The sequence below is a fragment of the Rhinoraja longicauda genome, chromosome 2, assembly GCF_053455715.1.
Source record: "Rhinoraja longicauda isolate Sanriku21f chromosome 2, sRhiLon1.1, whole genome shotgun sequence".
NCBI lineage: Eukaryota > Metazoa > Chordata > Chondrichthyes > Rajiformes > Arhynchobatidae > Rhinoraja > Rhinoraja longicauda.
The window spans coordinates 4,899,504-4,919,619 of NC_135954.1; the positions used below are offsets into that span (position 1 = coordinate 4,899,504).

Below are 20,116 nucleotides of genomic sequence, written 5' to 3' on the forward strand. Positions count from 1 at the left end.
AACTCTACTGGCGCTGTAAGGCAGCAGCTCTACCCGCTGCGCCACCGTGCCGCACTTTGGTCTGACCCGCATAGATCCATCTCTTTAGAGCTGAACAACACAAAAAGCCGCAACATTATCACATTCAAAACATTTGCTGCTAGATTTAGTTTCTAAATTGTCTTGCTGTAATTTGAGGCTGAGGCATGAGAGGAATATATCGGGTAGACGCACAGAGTCTCTTGCCCAGAGTAGGGGAATCGAGGACCAGAGGACATAGGTTCAAGGTGAAGGGGAAAAGATTTAATAGGAATCTGAGGGGCAACCTTTTCCACACAGAGGGTGGTGGGTGTATGGAACGAGCTGCCAGAGGAGGCAGTTGAGGCTGGGACTATCCCAACTTTAAAGGAACAGTTAGACAGGTACATGGATAGGACAGGTTTGGAGGGATATGGACCAAATGAAGGCAGGTGGGCTAAATTGGTTTGTCCCGTACAGGATCGTCCTTGTCCCGTATTAGGCCTGGGGGGGGCGCCGTGGGCCCGGACAGTGTGGGCCCGGACAGCGTGGGCCCGGACAGAGTGGGCCCGGACAGTGTGGGCCCGGACAGCGTGGGTCCGGACAGCGCGGGCCCGGACAGTGTGGGCCCGGACAGCGTGGGCCCGGACAGCGTGGGCCCGGACAGTGTAGGGGCCCGGACAGAGTGGGCCCGGACAGAGTGGGCCCGGACAGCGTGGGCCCGGACAGAGTGGGCCCGGACAGAGTGGGCCCGGACAGCGTGGGCCCGGACAGCGTGGGCCCCGGACAGTGTAGGGGCCCGGACAGTGTAGGGGCCCGGACAGTGTAGGGGCCCGGACAGAGTGGGCCCAGACAGAGTGGGCCCGGACAGAGTGGGCCCGGACAGCGTGGGCCCGGACAGCGTGGGCCCGGACAGCGTGGGCCCGGACAGTGTAGGGGCCCGGACAGTGTAGGGGCCCGGACAGTGTAGGGGCCCAGACAGTGTAGGGGCCCGGACAGAGTGGGCCCGGACAGAGTGGGCCCGGACAGAGTGGGCCCGGACAGCGTGGGCCCGGACAGCGTGGGCCCGGACAGCGTGGGCCCGGACAGCGTGGGCCCGGACAGCGTGGACCCGGACAGCGTGGGCCCGGACAGAGTGGGCCCGGACAGCGTGGGCCCGGACAGAGTGGGCCCGGACAGAGTGGGCCCGGACAGTGTAGGGGCCCGGACAGAGTAGGGGCCCGGACAGTGTAGGGGCCCGGACAGAGTGGGCCCGGACAGCGTGGGCCCGGACAGAGTGGGCCCGGACAGCGTGGGCCCGGACAGAGTGGGCCCGGACAGAGTGGGCCCGGACAGTGTAGGGGCCCGGACAGTGTAGGGGCCCGGACAGAGTGGGCCCGGACAGCGTGGGCCCGGACAGAGTGGGCCCGGACAGCGTGGGCCCGGACAGTGTAGGGGCCCGGACAGAGTGGGCCCGGACAGTGTAGGGGCCCGGACAGCGTTGGCCCGGACAGAGTGGGCCCGGACAGCGTGGGCCCGGACAGAGTGGGCCCGGACAGCGTGGGCCCGGACAGCGTGGGCCCGGTCAGCGTGGGCCCGGTCAGCGTGTGCCCGGTCAGCGTGGGCCCGGTCAGCGTGGGCCCGGGCAGCGTGGGCCCGGACAGCGTGGGCCCGGACAGAGTGGGCCCGGACAGCGTGGGCCCGGTCAGCGTGGGCCCGGACAGTGTGGGCCCGGACAGCGTGGGCCCGGACAGCGTGGGCCCGGACAGCGTGGGCCCGGACAGCGTGGGCCCGGACAGAGTGGGCCCGGACAGAGTGGACCCGGACAGCGTGGGCCCGGACAGCGTGGGCCCGGACAGTGTAGGCCCAGAGGCCCGTGCGCCACCTAACAAAGGTTGCGTAGCAACCCGCTTCCCGGCCCGGGCGGCCACAATTGGTGGAGCGGGAGCACGTGGCCGCTGGCTGGGTGAGGTCACATGCGGCGCGGGTCAGTGACATCACATTGTCCCTTATTTGGGAGTGAGATAGTTGGCACCCGAATGTGCAGGGCAGGTTTAGTTTTACACAGGGGGTTAAGGTTTTATTATTGTGTTGTACTAGGCATTCTTGCCAAGAAAAACCACAGAGCTTTGTTCAATTTCAATTGAGAGATCTTGCAAATGTCATTCTAGCCTACCGTCAAAAGGACTCAGCTAGTTATTTATAGAACAAGGAACAGCACAGCACAGGAACAGGCCCTTCGGCCCACAATATCCGTGCTGAGCTTACTGAACAGTGAAAGGCCTGGATAGAGTGGTTGTGGAGAGGATGTTTCCACTAGTGGGAGAGTCTAGGACCAGAGGTCACAACATCAGCATTAAAGGGCGTTCCATTAGGTAGGAGATGAGGAGGAATTTCTTCAGTCAGAGGGTGGTGAATCTGTGGAATTCACTGCCACAGAAGGCGGTGGAGGCCGAATCAATGGATATTTTTAAGGCAGAGATAGATAGATTTTTGATTAGTGCGGGTGTCGGGGGTTATAGACAATAGACAATAGACAATAGGTGCAGGAGGAGGTCATTTGGCCCTTCGAGCCAGCACCGCCATTCAATGTGATCATGGCTGACATTCTCAATCAGTACCCCGTTCCTGCCTTCTCCCCATACCCCCTGACTCCGCTATCCTTAAGAGCTCTATCTAGCTCTCTCTTGAATGGGGAGAAGGCAGGAGAATGAGGTTAGGAGGGAGAGATAGATCAGCCATGAATGGCGGAGTAGACTCGATGGGACGAATGGCCTAATTCTGCTCCTATCACTTATGAACCAAGGGTCTGTACCAGCGCCGTACCCTTCTGTAAATAACCAGCATAGATCCTGTGTAGACAATAGACCATAGGTGCAGGAGGAGGCCATTCGGCCCCATCGAGCCAGCACCGCCATTGAATGTGATCATGGCTGATCATTCACATCCTGTGTAGTGACCAGCTAAATCTTTTCCATGTTAAACTCCAATGACATCTGCACACTCGCACAAGTTAACTTGAGCTGTGCATTGCGGGATTTCTGTCTGAGAATCTACGCAGCACGTATTTTTAAAAAAATTAGAAACATAGGAAATAGGTGCAGGAGAGGGCCATTCAGCCCTTCGAGCCAGCACCGCCATTCAATAAGATCGTGGTTGATCATCCACAATCAGAACCCCGTTCCTGCTCTCCCCCCATACCCCTTGACTCCGTTAGCCCGAAGAGCAAAATCTAACCCTCTCTTGAAAACATCCAGCAGGAAGTTGCAGAGAATTGTGGATGCAGCCCAGACCATCACACAAACCGACCTCCCTTCCATTGATTCCATCTACACCTCACGCTGCCTCGGCAAGGCCAGCAGCACAATCAAGGACCAGTCTCACCCGGTCACTCCCTCTTCTCCCCTCTCCCATCGGGCAAGAGGTACAGAAGTGTGAAAACGCACACCTCCAGATTCAGGGACAGTTTCTTCCCAGCTGTTATCAGGCAACTGAACCGTCCTCTCACCAACTAGAGAGCGGTCCTGACCTCCCATCTACCCCACAGGAGGCCAACGGACAATCTTTGATCAAACTTTACCTCGCACTAAACGTTATTCCCTTATCATGTATCTGTCCACTGTGGACGGCTCGACTGTAATCATGTATTGTCTTTCCGCTGGCTGGTTAGCACGCAACAAAAGCTTTTCACTGTACCTCGGTACACGCGACAATTTCAGGTCATCTGAAATTGAAACTAAAAATTTGGATTCAGAAAGATTAAAGATCCATGGGATTCAGTCATAGAGTGATACAGTGTGGAAACAGGCCCTTCATCCCAACTTGCCCAGGCTGACCAACATGTCCCATCTACACCAGTCCCACCTGCCTGTGTTTGGCCCATATCCCTCCAAACCTGTCCTATCCAAGTACCTGTAAGAACGTTTCATAAACGTTGCGATAGTCCCCGTGAAAGCGGTGGATTTTTTAACTTCTGGAACAACCAGCCAAAGGCGTCGTTTGTTAAATGCTTTAAAGTTCACACGTTTAAAAATACTCTCACTCTTTGATGTCCAAATCTAAAAGGAAGCTGTCGTCAGAAGCGGGTAGGGTTTTATTGGGCAAAGTACAATGGTCTGAAGGGCCTTTTGTTTTAGGCTTTTCGTGGAGATGAACAAGACCGAATTCAAAATAAATGGATAGGAAAATAACGGCAGATGCTGGTTTAAATCGAAGGTAGACACAAAACGCTGGAGTAACTCAGCGGGACAGGCAGCATCTCTGGAGAAAAGGAATGGGTGACGTTTCGGGTCAATAGACAATAGACAATAGGTGCAGGAGGAGGCCATTCGGCCCTTCGAGCCAGCACCGCCATTCAATATGATCATGGCTGATCATTCTCAATCAGTACCCCGTTCCTGCCTTCTCCCCATACCCCCTGACTCCGCTATCCTTAAGAGCTCTATCTAGCTCTCTCTTGAATGCATTCAGAGAATTGGCCTCCACTGCCTTCTGAGGCAGTGAATTCCACAGATTCACAACTCTCTGACTGAAAAAGTTTTTCCTCATCTCCGTTCTAAACTGCCTACCCCTTATTCTTAAACTGTGGCCCCTTGTTCTGGACTCCCCCAACATTGGGAACATGTTTCCTGCCTCTAACGTGGCCAACCCCTTAATAATCTTATACGTTTCGATAAGATCTCCTCTCATCCTTCTAAATTCCAGTGTATACAAGCCTAGTTGCTCTAATCTTTCAACATATGACAGTCCCGCAATTCCGGGAATTAACCTAGTAAACCTACGCTGCACGACCTCTTCAGTCTGAAGAAGGGTCCCGACCCGAAACGTCACCCATTCCTTCTCTCCAGAGATGCTGCCTGTCCCGTTGAGTTACTCCGGCATTTTGTGTCTAACTTCGGTGTAAACCAGCATCTGCAGTTCCTTTCTACACATACAAAAACAATACTATCGCATACCACATTGATTTTAGTTTAGTTTAGTTTAGAGATACAGCACGGAAACAGGCCCTTCTGCCCACCGAGTCCGCGCCGACCAGCGATCCACGCACACTAACACTATGCTACACACGCACACCAGGGACAATTTACAAGTATACATTTATACCTAGCCGATTAACCTACCATTGCCTTTGGAGTGTGGGAGGAAACCGAAGATCTCGGAGAAAACCCACACAGGTCATGGGGAGAACGTACAAACTCCGTACAGACAGCGCCCGTAGTCGGGATCGAACCTGAGTTTCTGGCGTTGTGAGGCAGCAGCTCTACGCTTCTTTTAAAAGCGATGTACTCTGCCTTTCCACCTTCACAAGTTCATACGTTCTAGTAGCAGAATTAGGCCATTCGGCCCACCATGTCTACTCCGTCATTCTATCATGGCTGAATGCCCGAGAGTCGACTGCCAAAACAGCTTCTGTATGGAGAACTGTGTCAGGGCAAGCGCTCAGTAGGAGGACAGAAGAAACGGTTTAAGTACTGCCTCAAAGTGTCCCTCAAAGACTTGCACATCAACCCCTGACACCCGTACTAATCAAGAATCTATCTTGCTTCACCTTAAAATTTTCTTGGCCTTAACAGCCATCTGTGGCAATGAAATCCCACAGATTCACCACCCTCTGACTAGAGAAATTCCTCCTCATTTCCTTTCTAAAGGTACGTCCTTTAATTCTGAGGCTGTGCCCTCTGGTCCTAGACTCTCCCACTAGTGGAAACATCCTCTCCATATCCACTCTATCCAGGCCTTTCACTATTCGGTAAGTTTCAATGAGGTCTCCAGCGAGTACAGGCCCAGTTCCGACAAACGGTCAACAAACGTTAACCCTCTCATTCCTGGGATCATTCTTGTAAACTTCCTCTGGGCCCTCAATGAAACTTATTGAACAGTGAAATACCTGGATAGACTGAATGTGGAGAGGATAGTGGATGTGGAGAGTCGAGGACCAGAGGTTACAGCACATCTTTCCACTTGACCAAACTAGCAGCCGTCTTTTCGCAAAACAGAAGGAGTCTATTCGGCCCATCAAATCTAAACATAAAAACATAGAAAGTAGGTGCAGGAGGAGGCCATTCAGCCCTTCGAGCCAGCGCCGCCATTCATTGTGATCATGGCTGATCATCCACAATCAGTAACCCGTGCCGGCCTTCTCCCCATATCCCTTGATTCCGCTAGCCCCTAGAGCTCTATCTAACTCTCTTAAATCCATCCAGTGATTCGGCCTCCACTGCCTTCTGTGGCAGAGAATTCCACAAATTCACAACTCTCTGGGTGAAAAAGTTTCTTCTCACCTCAGTTTTAAATGGCCTCCCCTTTATTCTTAGACTGTGTGGCCCCCAGTTCTGGACTCCAACATTGGGAACATTTTTCCTGCATCTAGCTTGTTATATATTTTATACGTCTCTATAAGATCCCCTCTCATCCTTCTAAACTCCAGTGAATACAAGCCCAGTCTTTCCAATCTTTCCTCGTATGACAGTCCCGCCATCCCGGGGATTAACCTGGTGAACCTACGCTGCACTGCCTCAATAGCGAGGACATCCTTCCTGAAGTCTATGCTAGGGAAATCCCATTTTAATTTCAATGCAACCCATTCTCTTTTGATTTATTTGTTTATTATATATGTGCGTTGTCTCACAGACAATTCGGCAATTATGACAAACCCTCATGACTATCTAGAAGAATCTCGACATACTGAGCAAAATTAACAGCGCGAGAAAAGGTACTGAGGCCAAATTCCCAAGGGAGTGGGGGGTGGTGCTCATTTTCGTGAAGATGGGACTTGTCGGACAGTACAGGCAAGTTGGGCCGAAGGGCCTGTGTGACTCCACGCTGAGATCATAAGGAAAAGGAGTAGAATTAGGCCATTCGACCCATTCAATCATAGCTGATCTATCTCTCCCTCTTAACCCCATTCTCCTGCCTTCTCCCCATAACCCCTGACACCCGCACTGATCAAGAATCTGTCAATCTCCGCCTTAAAAATATCCACTGACTTGGCCTCCACAGCCGTCTGTGGCAAAGAATTCCACAGATTCACCACCCTCTGACTAAAGACATTCCTCCTCATCTCTTTCCTAAAGGAACGTCCTTTAATTCTGAGGCTGTGCCCTCTGGTCCTAGACTCTCCCACTAGTGGAAACATCCTCTCCACATCCACTCTATCCAGGCCTTTCACTATTCGGGACTGTCATACATTGAAAGACTGGAGCGGCTAGGCTTGTATACACTGGAATTTAGAAGGATGAGAGGGGATCTTATCGAAACATATAGGGCCATAGCTGCTATGAACCGGTCCTGCTGAGCCGGATGGCAATAGACAATAGACAATAGACAATAGGTGCAGGAGTAGGCCATTCAGCCCTTCGAGCCAGCACCGCCATTCAATGCGATCATGGCTGATCACTATCAATCAGTACCCCGTTCCTGCCTTCTCCCCATACCCCCTCACTCCGCTATCCTTAAGAGCTCTATCCAGCTCTCTCTTGAAAGCATCCAACGAACTGGCCTCCACTGCCTTCTGAGGCAGAGAATTCCACACCTTCACCACCCTCTGACTGAAAAAGTTCTTCCTCATCTCCGTTCTAAATGGCCTACCCCTTATTCTCAAACTGTGGCCCCTTGTTCTGGACTCCCCCAACATTGGGAACATGTTATCTGCCTCTAATGTGTCCAATCCCCTAATTATCTTATATGTTTCAATAAGATCCCCCCTCATCCTTCTAAATTCCAGTGTATACAAGCCCAATCGCTCCAGCCTTTCAACATACGACAGTCCCGCCATTCCGGGAATTAATCTAGTGAACCTACGCTGCACGCCCTCCATAGCAAGAATATCCTTCCTCAAATTTGGAGACCAAAACTGCACACAGTACTCCAGGTGCGGTCTCACCAGGGCCCGGTACAACTGTAGAAGGACCTCTTTGCTCCTATACTCAACTCCTCTTGTTACGAAGGCCAACATTCCATTGGCTTTCTTCACTGCCTGCTGAACCTGCATGCTTCCTTTCATTGACTGATGCACTAGGACACCCAGATCTCGTTGAACCCCCCCTCCTCCTAACTTGACACCATTCAGATAATAATCTGCCTTTCTATTCTTACTTCCAAAGTGAATAACCTCACACTTATCTACATTAAACTGCATCTGCCATGTATCCGCCCACTCACACAACCTGTCCAGGTCACCCTGCAGCCTTATTGCATCTTCCTCACAATTCACACTACCCCCCAACTTAGTATCATCTGCAAATTTGCTAATGGTACTTTTAATCCCTTCGTCTAAGTCATTAATGTATATCGTAAATAGCTGGGGTCCCAGCACCGAACCTTGCGGTACCCCACTGGTCACTGCCTGCCATTCCGAAAGGGACCCATTTATCCCCACAACGCATAGATCAACTTGCACTTTACCCAGTCTGAAAACTGTTACAATTGTTTCGTTTCGTTGGGTTGCTGGTAATTACTTAAATTATTGCATCGTATGGGAGGCGCATTCCCAATCTCGTTGTACCCCTGGGTACAATGACAATAAAGATATATTGTATTGTATTGTATTGTATTATTAAGGGGTTGGACACTTTAGAGGCAGGAAACATGTTCCCAATGTTGGGGGAGTCCAGAACCAGGGGCCAGTTTAAGAATAAGGGGTAGGCCATTTAGAACGGAGATGAGGAAAAACTTTTTCAGTCAGAGAGTTGTAAATCTGTGGAATTCTCTGCCTCAGAAGGCAGTGGAGGCCAATTCTCTGAATGCATTCAAGAGAGAGATAGATAGAGCTCTTAAGGATAGCGGAGTCAGGGGGTATGGGGAGAAGGCAGGAACGGGGTACTGATTGAGAATGATCAGCCATGATCACATTGAATGGTGGTGCTGGCTCGAAGGGCCGAATGGCCTCCTCCTGCACCTATTGTCTATTGTCTCAATGAGGTCCCCCCTCATTCTTCTAAACTCCAGTGAGTACAGGCCCAGTGCTGGCAAACGCTGTATGACTCTATAATATATTGCAAATGCAGGCCCCCAAAGCCAATATCATGCCCAGTTTTACCCTTCAATAGCATAACAAAATTCAAAATACACTTGCAGCAAAAGTTTCTAAAAACACTGCTTTTTGCAAATATAGAGTCAATAGACAATAGACAATAGGTGCAGGAGGAGGCCATTCGGCCCTTCGAGCCAGCATCGCCATTCAATGTGATCATGGCTGATCACTCTCAATCAGTACCCCGTTCCTGCCTTCTCCCCATGCCCCCTGACTCCGCTATCCTTAAGAGCTCTATCTAGCTCCCTCCTGAGTGATACAGCGTGGAAACAGGCCCTTCAGCCCAACTTGCCCACACCGGCCAACATGTCCCATCTACACTAGCCAGCGCACAACAAAAGCTTTTCACTGTACCTCGGTACACATGACAATAAACTCAACTGAACCGAGTATGTGCAAGACGGAACTGCAGATGCTGGTTTAAACCCAAGATAGACACAAAAAGCCAGAGTAACTCAGCCGGTCAGGCAGCATCTCTGGAGAGAAGGAATGGGTGACGTTTGGGGTCGAGACCCTCCTTCAGAACTGAACCTGCTTACGTTTGGCCCATGTCCCTGCAAACCTGTCCGATCCATGTACCTGTCGAACCGTTTCATAAAAGTTGGGATAGTCCCAGCCTCAACCTGGTTCCATATACCCACCACCCTTTGTGCAAAACAGGTCCTTCCCGGCTGTTATCAGACGACTGAACCATCCTACCACAACCAGAGAGCAGTGCTGAACTACTATCTACCTCATTGGTGACCCTCGGACTATCCTTGATCGGACTTTGCTGGCTTTACCTTGCACTGAACGTTATTCCCTTTATCATGTATCTGTACACTGTAAATGGCTCGATTGTAATCGCGTGTTGTCTTTCCGCTGACTGGCTAGCACGCAACAAAAGCTTTTCGCTGTACCTCAGTACACATGACAATAAACTCAACTGAATGGAGCAAAATAAATGGTTGCTAACTGGCCTTTGATTATTAATTTGTAGGAAAGATCTGCAGATGCTGGTTTAAACCGAAAATGGACACAAAAAGCTGGAGTCACTCAGCGGGTCAGGCAGCATCTCTGGAGAAAAAGGAACGGGTGACGTTTTGGGTCGAGACCCTTCCTCAGACTGAAGGTATTTATTTCACAAAATGCCGGAGTAACTCAGCAGGTCAGGCAGTATCTCAGGAGAGAAGGAATGGGTGACGTTTCGGGTCTTCAGTCTGAAGAAGGGTCTCGACCCGAAAAGTCACCAATTCCTTCTCTCCTGAGATGCTGCCTGACCTGCTGAGTTACTCCGGCATTTTGTGAAATAAATACCTTCGATTTGTGCCAGCATCTGCAGTTATTTTCTTACACTACCTCAGACTGAGATTATCAACACCCGACACTCAGTCTGAAGAAGGGTCTCGACCCAAAACGTCATCTATCCATGTTCTCCAGACATGCTGCCTGACCCGCTGAGTTACTCCAGCATTGTGTGTCTACCTGGGGCCTTTGATTATTAGACTGGCTTTACAAGCCCAATACTGTCGTTTACAATGACCATGAACAACTCTGTCGGGCTGGCTGTTCAATGTATAATTTACAACACCGTTTCCTATTTCCTCAGCACTTACTCCAGAGAGTAATGTAATTAACTCTTTACTCATCATTATCCTTAAGGGGAATTATTGCAATGGGGGTTTGTTTTAAAGCTGCATTTGCTCTTCTGAGGGGGAGGGGGGAGGAGAGGAGGGGGGGGTGAAAGGAGGGAAGGAGGGAAGGAGGAAAGATGGGAGGGAGGGAGGGAGGGAGGGAGGGAGGGAGGGAGGGAGGGAGGGAGGGAGGGAGGGAGGGAGGGAGGGAGGGAGGGAGGGAGGGAGGGAGGGAGGGAGGGAGGGAGGGAGGGGTGGAAGGAGGGAGGGATTTTAACCAGTTTTCATGCATCGAGAGTTGTGAATTAACATTGTGGGCATTTGGTACCTGTCCAATATTGTTACATTAAATGGATGCAATGCAGCCTCCCTCTTCCCCACCCCCCCCCCCCCCCCAAAATCTCTCTTTCTCCCCCTCTCCTTCATCTTACCACTCCCCCCTTTCCTGCCCACCCTGCCCATCTACCCTTCACCTTCCCCCATCAGAGTCTCTTGCCCAGAGTAGGTAAATCGAGGACCAGAGGACATAGGTTCAAGGTGAAGGGGGAAAGATTTAATAGGAACCCGAGGGGTAACTTTTTCCACACAGAGGGTGGTGGGTGCATGGAACAAGCTGCCAGAGGAGGTAGTTGAGGCTGGGACTATCCCATCTTTAAGAAACAGTTTGACAGGTACATGGATAGGACAGGTTTGGAGGGATATGGACCAAACGCAGGCAGGTGGGACTAGTGTAGATGGGACATATTGGCCGGTGTGGGAAGTTGGGCCGAAGGGCCTGTTTCCACTCTGTATCACTCTACGATTCTATCCCCTCCTCTCCCACCAACCCTCTCTCCCTCCCCTGCCCATCCCCTTCATTCTAACCCCCTCCCCTCCTCCCCCTACCCCTCCCCCCCTATCTCCCCCAACCCTCATCTCTCTCTCCACCTCTCCTTCCTCCCACCCCCTTCCACACCCCTCTCCTATCCTTTCTCCCTCCCCCACCTCCTTCCCTTTCCAACCCCCTCCTCCTCCCTCACCCCTCTCCTACCTCATCCTCTGCTCCCCTCTTACCTCCCCCCTTCCCTCACCCCTTCCCTCTCCCCTCCTCTTCCCCCCCTTCCCTCCCATTCTCCACATCCCGGTCCCCTCTCTCCCCCCATCATCCCCTCCCCCCCTATCCCCGCTCCCCTCCCTCCCATGGCATGGCAGATGCAGTTTAATGTGGATAAGTGTGAGGTTATCCACTTTGGTGGTAAGAATAGGAAGGCAGATTATTATCTGAATGGTGTCAAGTTAGGAAAAGGGGACGTACAACGAGATCTGGGTGTCCTAGTGCATCAGTCACTGAAAGGAAGCATGCAGGTACAGCAGGCAGTGAAGAAAGCCAATGGAATGTTAGCCTTCATAACAAGAGGAGTTGAGTATAGGAGCAAAGAGGTCCTTCTGCAGTTGTACAGGGCCCTAGTGAGACCGCACCTGGAGTACTGTGTGCAGTTTTGGTCTCCAAATTTGAGGAAGGATATTCTTGCTATTGAGGGCGTGCAGCGTAGGTTTACTAGGTTAATCCGGAATGGCGGGACTGTCATATGTTGAAAGACTGGAGCGACTGGGCTTGTATACACTGGAATTTAGAAGGATGAGAGGGGATCTAATCGAAACATATAAGATTATTAAGGGGTTGGACACGTTAGAGGCAGAAAACATGTTCACAATGTTGGGGGGTCCAGAACCAGGGGCCACAGTTTAAGAATAAGGGGTAGGCCATTTAGAATGGAGATGAGGAAAAACCTTTTCAGTCAGAGAGTTGTAAATCTGTGGAATTCTCTGCCTCAGAAGGCAGTGGAGGCCAATTCTCCGGATGCTTTCAAGAGAGAGTTAGATAGAGCTCTTAAGGATAGCGGAGTCAGGGGGTATGGGGAGAAGGCAGGAACGGGGTACTGATTGTGAATGATCAGCCATGATCACATTGAATGGTGGTGCTGGCTCGAAGGGCCGAATGGCCTCCTCCTGCACCTATTGTCAGTTGTCACTCTCTCCTACCCTGTAACCCCCCCTCCCTTCCTTCCATCAGGAGAACAGACGTCTTGACCCGAAACGTCGCCCATTCCTTCTCTGCAGAGATGATGCTGCCTGACCTGCTGAGTTACTCCAGCATTTTGTGTCTGTCTTCGGTTTAAACCAGCATCTGCAGTTCCTTCCTGCACAATGTATTATCCGATCGCAGCCTCGGAATTAAAGGACGTTCTTTTAGGAAGGAGATGAGGAGAAATTTCTGTCGTCAGAGGGTGGTGAATCTGTGGGATTCATTATCAATTCTTTATGGAGGCCGGGTCAGTGGATATTTTTAAAGCAGAGATAGATAGACTCTTGATTAGTGCGGGTGTCAGGGGTTACGGGGAGAAGGCAGGAGAATGGGGTTGGGAGGGAGAGATAGATCAGCCATGATTGAATGATGTAGTTGACGTTCTTCTCTCCAGAGATGCTGCCTGTCCTGCTGAGTTACTCCAGCATTTAGTGTCTGCCATCCATCCCTCCCTCCCTCCCTCCCTCTCTCCCTAACCCCCTCTCTCTCCCCCCCTAACCACCCTCCCCCTTGTATACACTGGAATTTAGAAGGATGAGAGGGGATCTTATCGAAACGTATAAGATTATTAAGGGGTTGGACACGTTAGAGGCAGGAAACATGTTCCCAATGTTGGGGGGAGTCCAGAACAAGGGGCCACAGTTTAAGAATAAGGGGTCGGCCATTTAGAACGGAGATGAGGAAAAACGTTTTCAGTCAGAGAGATGTGAATCTGTGGAATTCTCTGCCTCAGAAGGCAGTGGAGGCCAGTTCTCTGAATACATTCAAGAGAGCGCTGGATAGAGCTCTTAAGGAACGCGGAGTCAGGGGGTATGGGGAGAAGGCAGGAACGGGGTACTGATTGAGAATGATCAGCCATGATCACATTGAATGGCGGTGCTGGCTCGAAGGGCCGAATGGCCTCCTCCTGCATCTATTGTCTCTCCCCCCCCTCCTATCCCACCAACCTCCTCCATTCCTCCCCCCATCCTCTCATCCTCCCCCCATCCTCTCATCCTCCCCCAACCCTAAGCTCTCCCCCCTCCACCCCCCTCGTCCCACTAAGCTCTACCCCCTCTCCTCTCCCTCTACCCCTCACCCCCCCACGTCCACCTCATCCCCCTCCCCTCTTATCCCCTCCCTTCCTATCCCACCTCCCTCTGCCCACTACCTCCCCCCCCACACTGCCCCATCCTCCACCTACCTCCCCTCTCTCATCCACCTACCCCTCTCCCCTCCCTCTGTTCCCCTGTCCCTATCCCCTCCAATCCTCTCCACCCCTCCCTCCATCCCGCCAGCCCTAACCTCCAATACTCTAGTGCCACCTCTCCCCCTCAACCCCCCCCCTCCCTCTCTCCCCTTCCCCTCCCCAACCCTCTCCCACCCGTCTCCCCCTAACATCCCCTCTCTCCCTCTAACCCCCCCCTCTAACCCTCTCTCTCCCTCTAATCCCCCTCTCTCCTCCCCAAACCCTCTCCCTCCTTCCTTTTCACTAACCCTCTCTCTCCCCTAACTCTCTCTCCTCTAATCTCCCTCTCTCTTTCCCCTTCCTTTTCCTTTCCCCCTCTCCCCACCACCCCTCTCCCCTTCTCTCCCTCTCCCCATCCATCTCCCACCCCCCTCTCCCCCCTCTCCCCCCTCTCCCACTGACCCCTCTCCCCATCTCCCTCTCCCCCTCTCCCCACTCCCCCTCTCTATCCCACTCTCTATCCCATTCCCCTCTCTCCACCCCTCACCCTTTAACCCCCCCTCTCTCCCTCTAATCCCCCCTCTCCCTCCACTCCCCTCTCCCTCTAATCCCCCTCTCTCCCCCCAAACCCCATCTCTCTCTACCCCCTTCCTTTTCCTTTCCCCCTCTCCCTTTCCCCCTCTCCCCTTCTCCCCCTCTCCCCACCCCTCTCCCCCTCCCCCCCTCTCCCTCCTCCCCCTTTCTCCCCCTCTCCCCCACCCCACTCCCCCCATCCCTCTCCCCCCACCCCTCTTCCCCCACCCCTCTCCCAGCCCAGGTACCAGTGAAGTGCCGCAGGGTTCCGTGCGCCCACAGACTGAGGACTTGCTGCACAGTCAGATTGATGGAGTAGTCGCTGGCTGGCATGGCCCGCTGCTGCTGCTGCTGTAGTAGCCTCTGCTCCAGCTCCTGTCTCTGCTCCAGCCTCTGTCTCTGCTCCAGCTCCTGTCTCTGCTCCAGCCTCTGTCTCTGCTCCAGCCCCTGTCTCTGCTCCAGCTCCTGTCTCTGCTCCAGCCTCTGTCTCTTCTCCTCCCGAGGGCCCGGCATTGGTGTGCAGAGGGATACAGACTGCCTGCAAGCCTGCAACCACACACACCAACACACACACACAGAGAGACAGACACAGACAGAGAGACACACACAGTGAACACACAGGGCTACAGAGAGCAGACAGTCTCCCGGCCACTGCTAAGTCACACCAGCCCCTCTCCCTCTGTGTGTGTGTGTGTGTGTGTGTGTGTGTGTGTGTGTGTGTCTCTCTCTCTCTCTCTCTCTCTGTCTGTACACTGCTCCCACACAGCAGTGAACGCCTTCACCACAACCCTGCCACACTTAAAGGCGATTGCACTCGCACATATCTGACTGGCAGTTGCTTTATTCTCTCTCTCTCAGTTAAAGGGATTTCCCACGCGGCCACAGCCAGACATCAAAACAGCTTTTCCCCCCCACAAGTACCATACAAACGTACAAACATACTCGCTTATACAAACATACTAGGCTTGTACTCGCTGAAATTTAGAAGACTGAGGGGGGATCTTATTGAAACATATAAAATTCTTAAGGGGTTGGACAGGCTAGATGCGGGAAGATTGTTCCCGATGTTGGGGGAGTCCAGAACCAGGGGTCACAGCTTAAGGATAAGGGGGAAGTCTTTTAGGACCGAGATGAGAAAACATTTCTTCACACAGAGAGTGGTGAGTCTGTGGAATTCTCTGCCACAGAAGGTAGTTGAGGCCAGTTCATTGGCTATATTTAAGAGGGAGTTAGATGTGGCCCTTGTGGCTAAAGGGATCAGGGGGTATGGAGAGAAGGCAGGTACATGTTACTGAGTTGGATGATCAGCCATGATCATATTGAATGGCGGTGCAGGCTCGAAGGGCCAAATGGCCTACTCCTGCACCTATTTTCTATGTTTCTATGTTTCATACAAACATACAAACATACAAACATACAAACATACAAACATACAAATGTAGAAACATACAAACATACAAACATACAAACGTAGAAACATACAAACATACAAACATACAAACATACAAACGTAGAAACATACAAACGTAGAAACACAAACATACAAACATAGAAACATAGAAATATACAAACAGAAACATACAAACATACAAACATACAAACATGCAACCATACAAACATAGAAATTAGGTGCAGGAGGAGGCCATTCGGCCCTTCGAGCCAGCACCGTCATTCATTGTGATAATGGCTATTCATTCACAATCAGTAACCTGTCTCCATATCCCTTGATTCCACTAGCCCCCAGAGCTCTATCTAACTCTCTCTTTTAAATCCATCCAGTGAATCGGCCTCCACTGCCCTCTGTGGCAGAGAATTCCACAAATTCACAACTCGCTGGGTGAAAAAGTTTTTCCTCATCTCAGTTTTAAATGGCCTCCCTTTTATTCTTAGATTGTGTGACCACTGGTTCTGGACTCCCCCCAACATCGAGACACAAAATCTTATAGACACGTATAAAATTATAAAAGGATTGGATAAGCTAGATGCAGGAAAAATTCAACAGTTCAACAACAGTTCAACAACAACAGTTCAACAGAGCTTTATTTGTCATTCGGTACCAAGGTACCGAACGAAACTACATAGCAGTCACACACAAAAAAGAACACAAGACACAAACAAAATGTTCCCAATGTTGGGGGAGTCCAGAACCAGGAGCCACACAGTCTAAGAATAAAGGGGAGGCCATTTAAAACTGAGGTGAGAAGGAACTTTTTCACCCTGAGAGTTGTGAATTTGTGGAATTCTCTGCCACAGAGGGCAGTGGAGGCCGATTCTAAAATGCTGGAGTAACTCAGCGGGTCAGGCAGCATCTCTGGAGAGAAGGAATGGGTGATGTTTTGAGGTCAGAACCCTTCTTCAGACTGCAATCTTCAGACTTCAGCAGTCTGAAGAAGGGTCTCGACACGAAACGTCACCCATTCCTTCCCTCCAGCGATGCTGCCTGACCCGCTGAGTTACTCCAGCATTTTGTGTTTAACTTGTTTGGCAGATGCTGGTTTACATCAAAGATAGACGCTGACCGGATATGGAGAGAAGGCAGGAGAATGGTGTTCGGAGGGGGAGATGGATCAGCCATGATTGAATATCATATCATATCATATATATACAGCCGGAAACAGGCCTTTTCGGCCCTCCAAGTCCGTGCCGCCCAGCGATCCCCGTACATTAACACTATCCTACACCCACTAGGGACAATTTTTACATTTACCCAGCCAATTAACCTACATACCTGTACGTCTTTGGAGTGAGGGAGGAAACCGAAGATCTCGGAGAAAACCCACGCAGGTCACGGGGAGAACGTACAAACTCCTTACAGTGCAGCACCCGTAGTCAGGATCGAACCTGAGTCTCCGGCGCTGCATTCGCTGTAAAGCAGCAACTCTACCGCTGCGCTACCGTGCCGCCCCTAAATGGCGGAGTAGACTTGATGGGCCGAATGGCCTTATTCTGCTCCTATTACTTATGACCTTATAAAATGCTGGAGTAACTCAGCGGAGCAGGCAGCATCTCTGGAGGGAAGGAATGGGTGCCATTTCGTGTCGAGACCCTTCTTCAAACAACATAAAGTCAAAAGATAGGTTTAGAGGGAAATGGGCCAAGTTCAGGCAGGTGGAACTGGTGCTGGTGGGACATGTTTGGCCGGTGTCGGCAAGTTGGGCCGAAAGGTCTGTTTTCATACTGTAGTGTGATACAGTGTGGAAACAGGCCCTTCGGCCCAACTCGCCCACACCGGCCAACAATGTCCCAGCTACACTAGTCCCACTTGCCTGCGCTTGGTCAATATCCCTCCAAACCTGTCCTATCCATGTACCTGTTTAACTGCTTCCTAAATGATGGGATAGTCCCTGCCTCAACTACCTCCTCTGGCAACCACCCTCTGTGTGAAAAAGTTACCCTTCAGATTCCTATTAAATCTTTTCCCCCTTCACCTTGAAACTATGTCCTCTGGTCCTCGATTCCCCTACTCTGGGCAAGAGATTCTGTGAATCTACCCGATCTATTCCTCTCATGATTTTGTACACCTCTATAAGATCTCCCCTCATCCTCCTGTGTTCCATGGAATAAAGACCCAGACTACTCAACCTCTCCCTGTAGCTCACACCCTTCTAGTCCTGGCAACATCCTCGTAAATCTTTTCTGAACCCTTTCAAGCTTGACAATATCCTCTAACATGGTGCCCAGAACTGAACACGATATTTTAAATGCGGTCTCACCAACGTCTTATACAACTGCAACGTGACCTCCAACTTCTATACTCAGTACTCTGACTGATGAAGGCCAAAGTGCCAGAAGCCTTTTTGACCACCTTATCTACCTGCGACACGACCTTCAAGGACCATGCACCTGTGCTCCTAGATCCCTCCTCTCTACAACACTACCCAGAGGCCTATCATTTACTGTGTAGGTCCTTCCCTTGTTCGACGTCCCAAAATGCAACACCTCACACTTCTCTGTATTACATTCCATCAACCATTCCTCCGCCCACCTGGCCAATCGATCCAGATCCTGCTGCAATCATTCACAACCATCTTTACTATCTGCAAAAACCACCCACTTTTGTATCATCAGCAAACTTGCTAATCTTGCCCTGTACGTTCTCATCCAAATCAAGTCAAGTCAATTTTATTTGTATAGCACATTTAAAAACAACCCACGTTGACCAAAGTGCTGTACATCAGGTCAGGTACTAAGAACGAATATTACAATGACACACAAACATAACAGCACATATATAAACAGTTCACAGCGCCCCCTCAGAGGGGGCCCTCAAACGCTAGGGAGTAGAAATAGGTTTTGAGCCTGGACTTAAAGGAGTCGATGAAGGGGGCAGTTCTGATGGGGAGAGGGATGCTGTTCCACAGTCTCGGAGCTGCAACCGCAAAAGCGCGGTCACCCCTGAGCTTAAGCCTAGACCGCGGGATAGTCAGTAGCCCCAAGTCGGCCGACCTGAGGGACCTGGACGATAGAGAGGTGGTTAGAAGATTTTGATAAAGTGGGGGGGGGGGGGGGGGGGGGGGGGGGGGCAAGCCCATCTAGGGCTTTGTATGTGAATAGGAGGAGCTTGAAGTTGATTCTGTACCGTACAGGGAGCCAGTGGAGAGAGGCCAGAATCGGGGTGATGTGGTCCCTTTTACGGGTACCCGTCAGGAGTCTCGCTGCGGCGTTTTGGACCAATTGCAGGCGGGACAGGGAAGATTGGCTGATCCCAGTGTATAGGGAGTTGCAGTAGTCTAGGCGGGAGGAAATGAAAGCGTGGATGATGTTTTCAATGTCGTCAAATTGGAGGAATAGTTTGATTTTAGCTATGGTACAAAGCTGGAAGAAGCTGGCTTTTACACAGCGTTGACTTGCTTGTCAAACTTTAATGCAGAGGGCAAATATCACGCCAAGGTTTTTGACATGCGGTTTGACTAGGGAGGATAGGCTTCCAAGGCTGCCTGTTATCGTTTTAATGGAGTCAGGGGGGCCGAATAGGATGACCTCAGACTTGCTCTCATTTAATTGAAGGAAGTTCTGTTCCATCCAACATTTTATGTCCTCAAGGCAGTGCATGAGGCTGATTAAATTTGACCGGTTGTTGGGTTTCAGGGGGAGATAAAAGCTGTGTGTCATCCGCATAGCAGTGGAAAGAAATGCCGTGCCCTTTGAATGATTTGGCCAAGGGGGAGCATGTATAGAGAGAAGAGAATGGGGCCTAGGATGGAGCCTTGTGGAACCCCGCAGGAGAGGCTAGCTGGGGAGAGGAATAATTGCCTATGTTGATGGCGAAACTCCTATCTTTGAGGTAGGAAACAAACCAGTTGTATCCAAATCATCGATGTAGATGACAAACAGTAACGGGCCCAGCACCGAACCCTGAGGCACACGACTAGTCACAGGCCTCCAGTCCGAGAAGCAACCTTCCACCATCACCCTCTGCTTCCTTCCATGGAGCCAATTTGCTATCCATTCAGCTATCTCTCCATGGATCCCATGCGGTCTAACCTTCCAGAGCAGCCTGCCATGCGGAACCTTGTCGAACGCCTCACTGAAGTCCATGTTCACAACATCTACAGCTCTGCCCTCACCGACCTTTTTGGTCACGTCTTCAAAAAAATCAATCAGATCTGTGAGACACGACCTCCCATGTACAAAACCATACTGACTCTCCCAAATCAGCCCTTGCCCATCCAAATGGCTGTACATCCTGT

General features: G+C 51.2%; 1 protein-coding gene across 1 annotated transcript in view; it reads right to left on the reverse strand.

Annotated features, from left to right (window-relative positions):
* tmem170b (transmembrane protein 170B) overlaps positions 1-15,134 on the reverse strand; it is a 33,857-nt gene extending 18,723 nt beyond the window's left edge. The window contains exon 1 of the mRNA XM_078414371.1: positions 14,675-15,134. Within this exon, the coding sequence (XP_078270497.1) occupies positions 14,675-14,939 (265 nt within the window). The 5' untranslated portion in view covers positions 14,940-15,134. The remainder of the gene's footprint in view (positions 1-14,674) is intronic.
* Between the last annotated feature and the right edge of the window lie 4,982 nt (positions 15,135-20,116).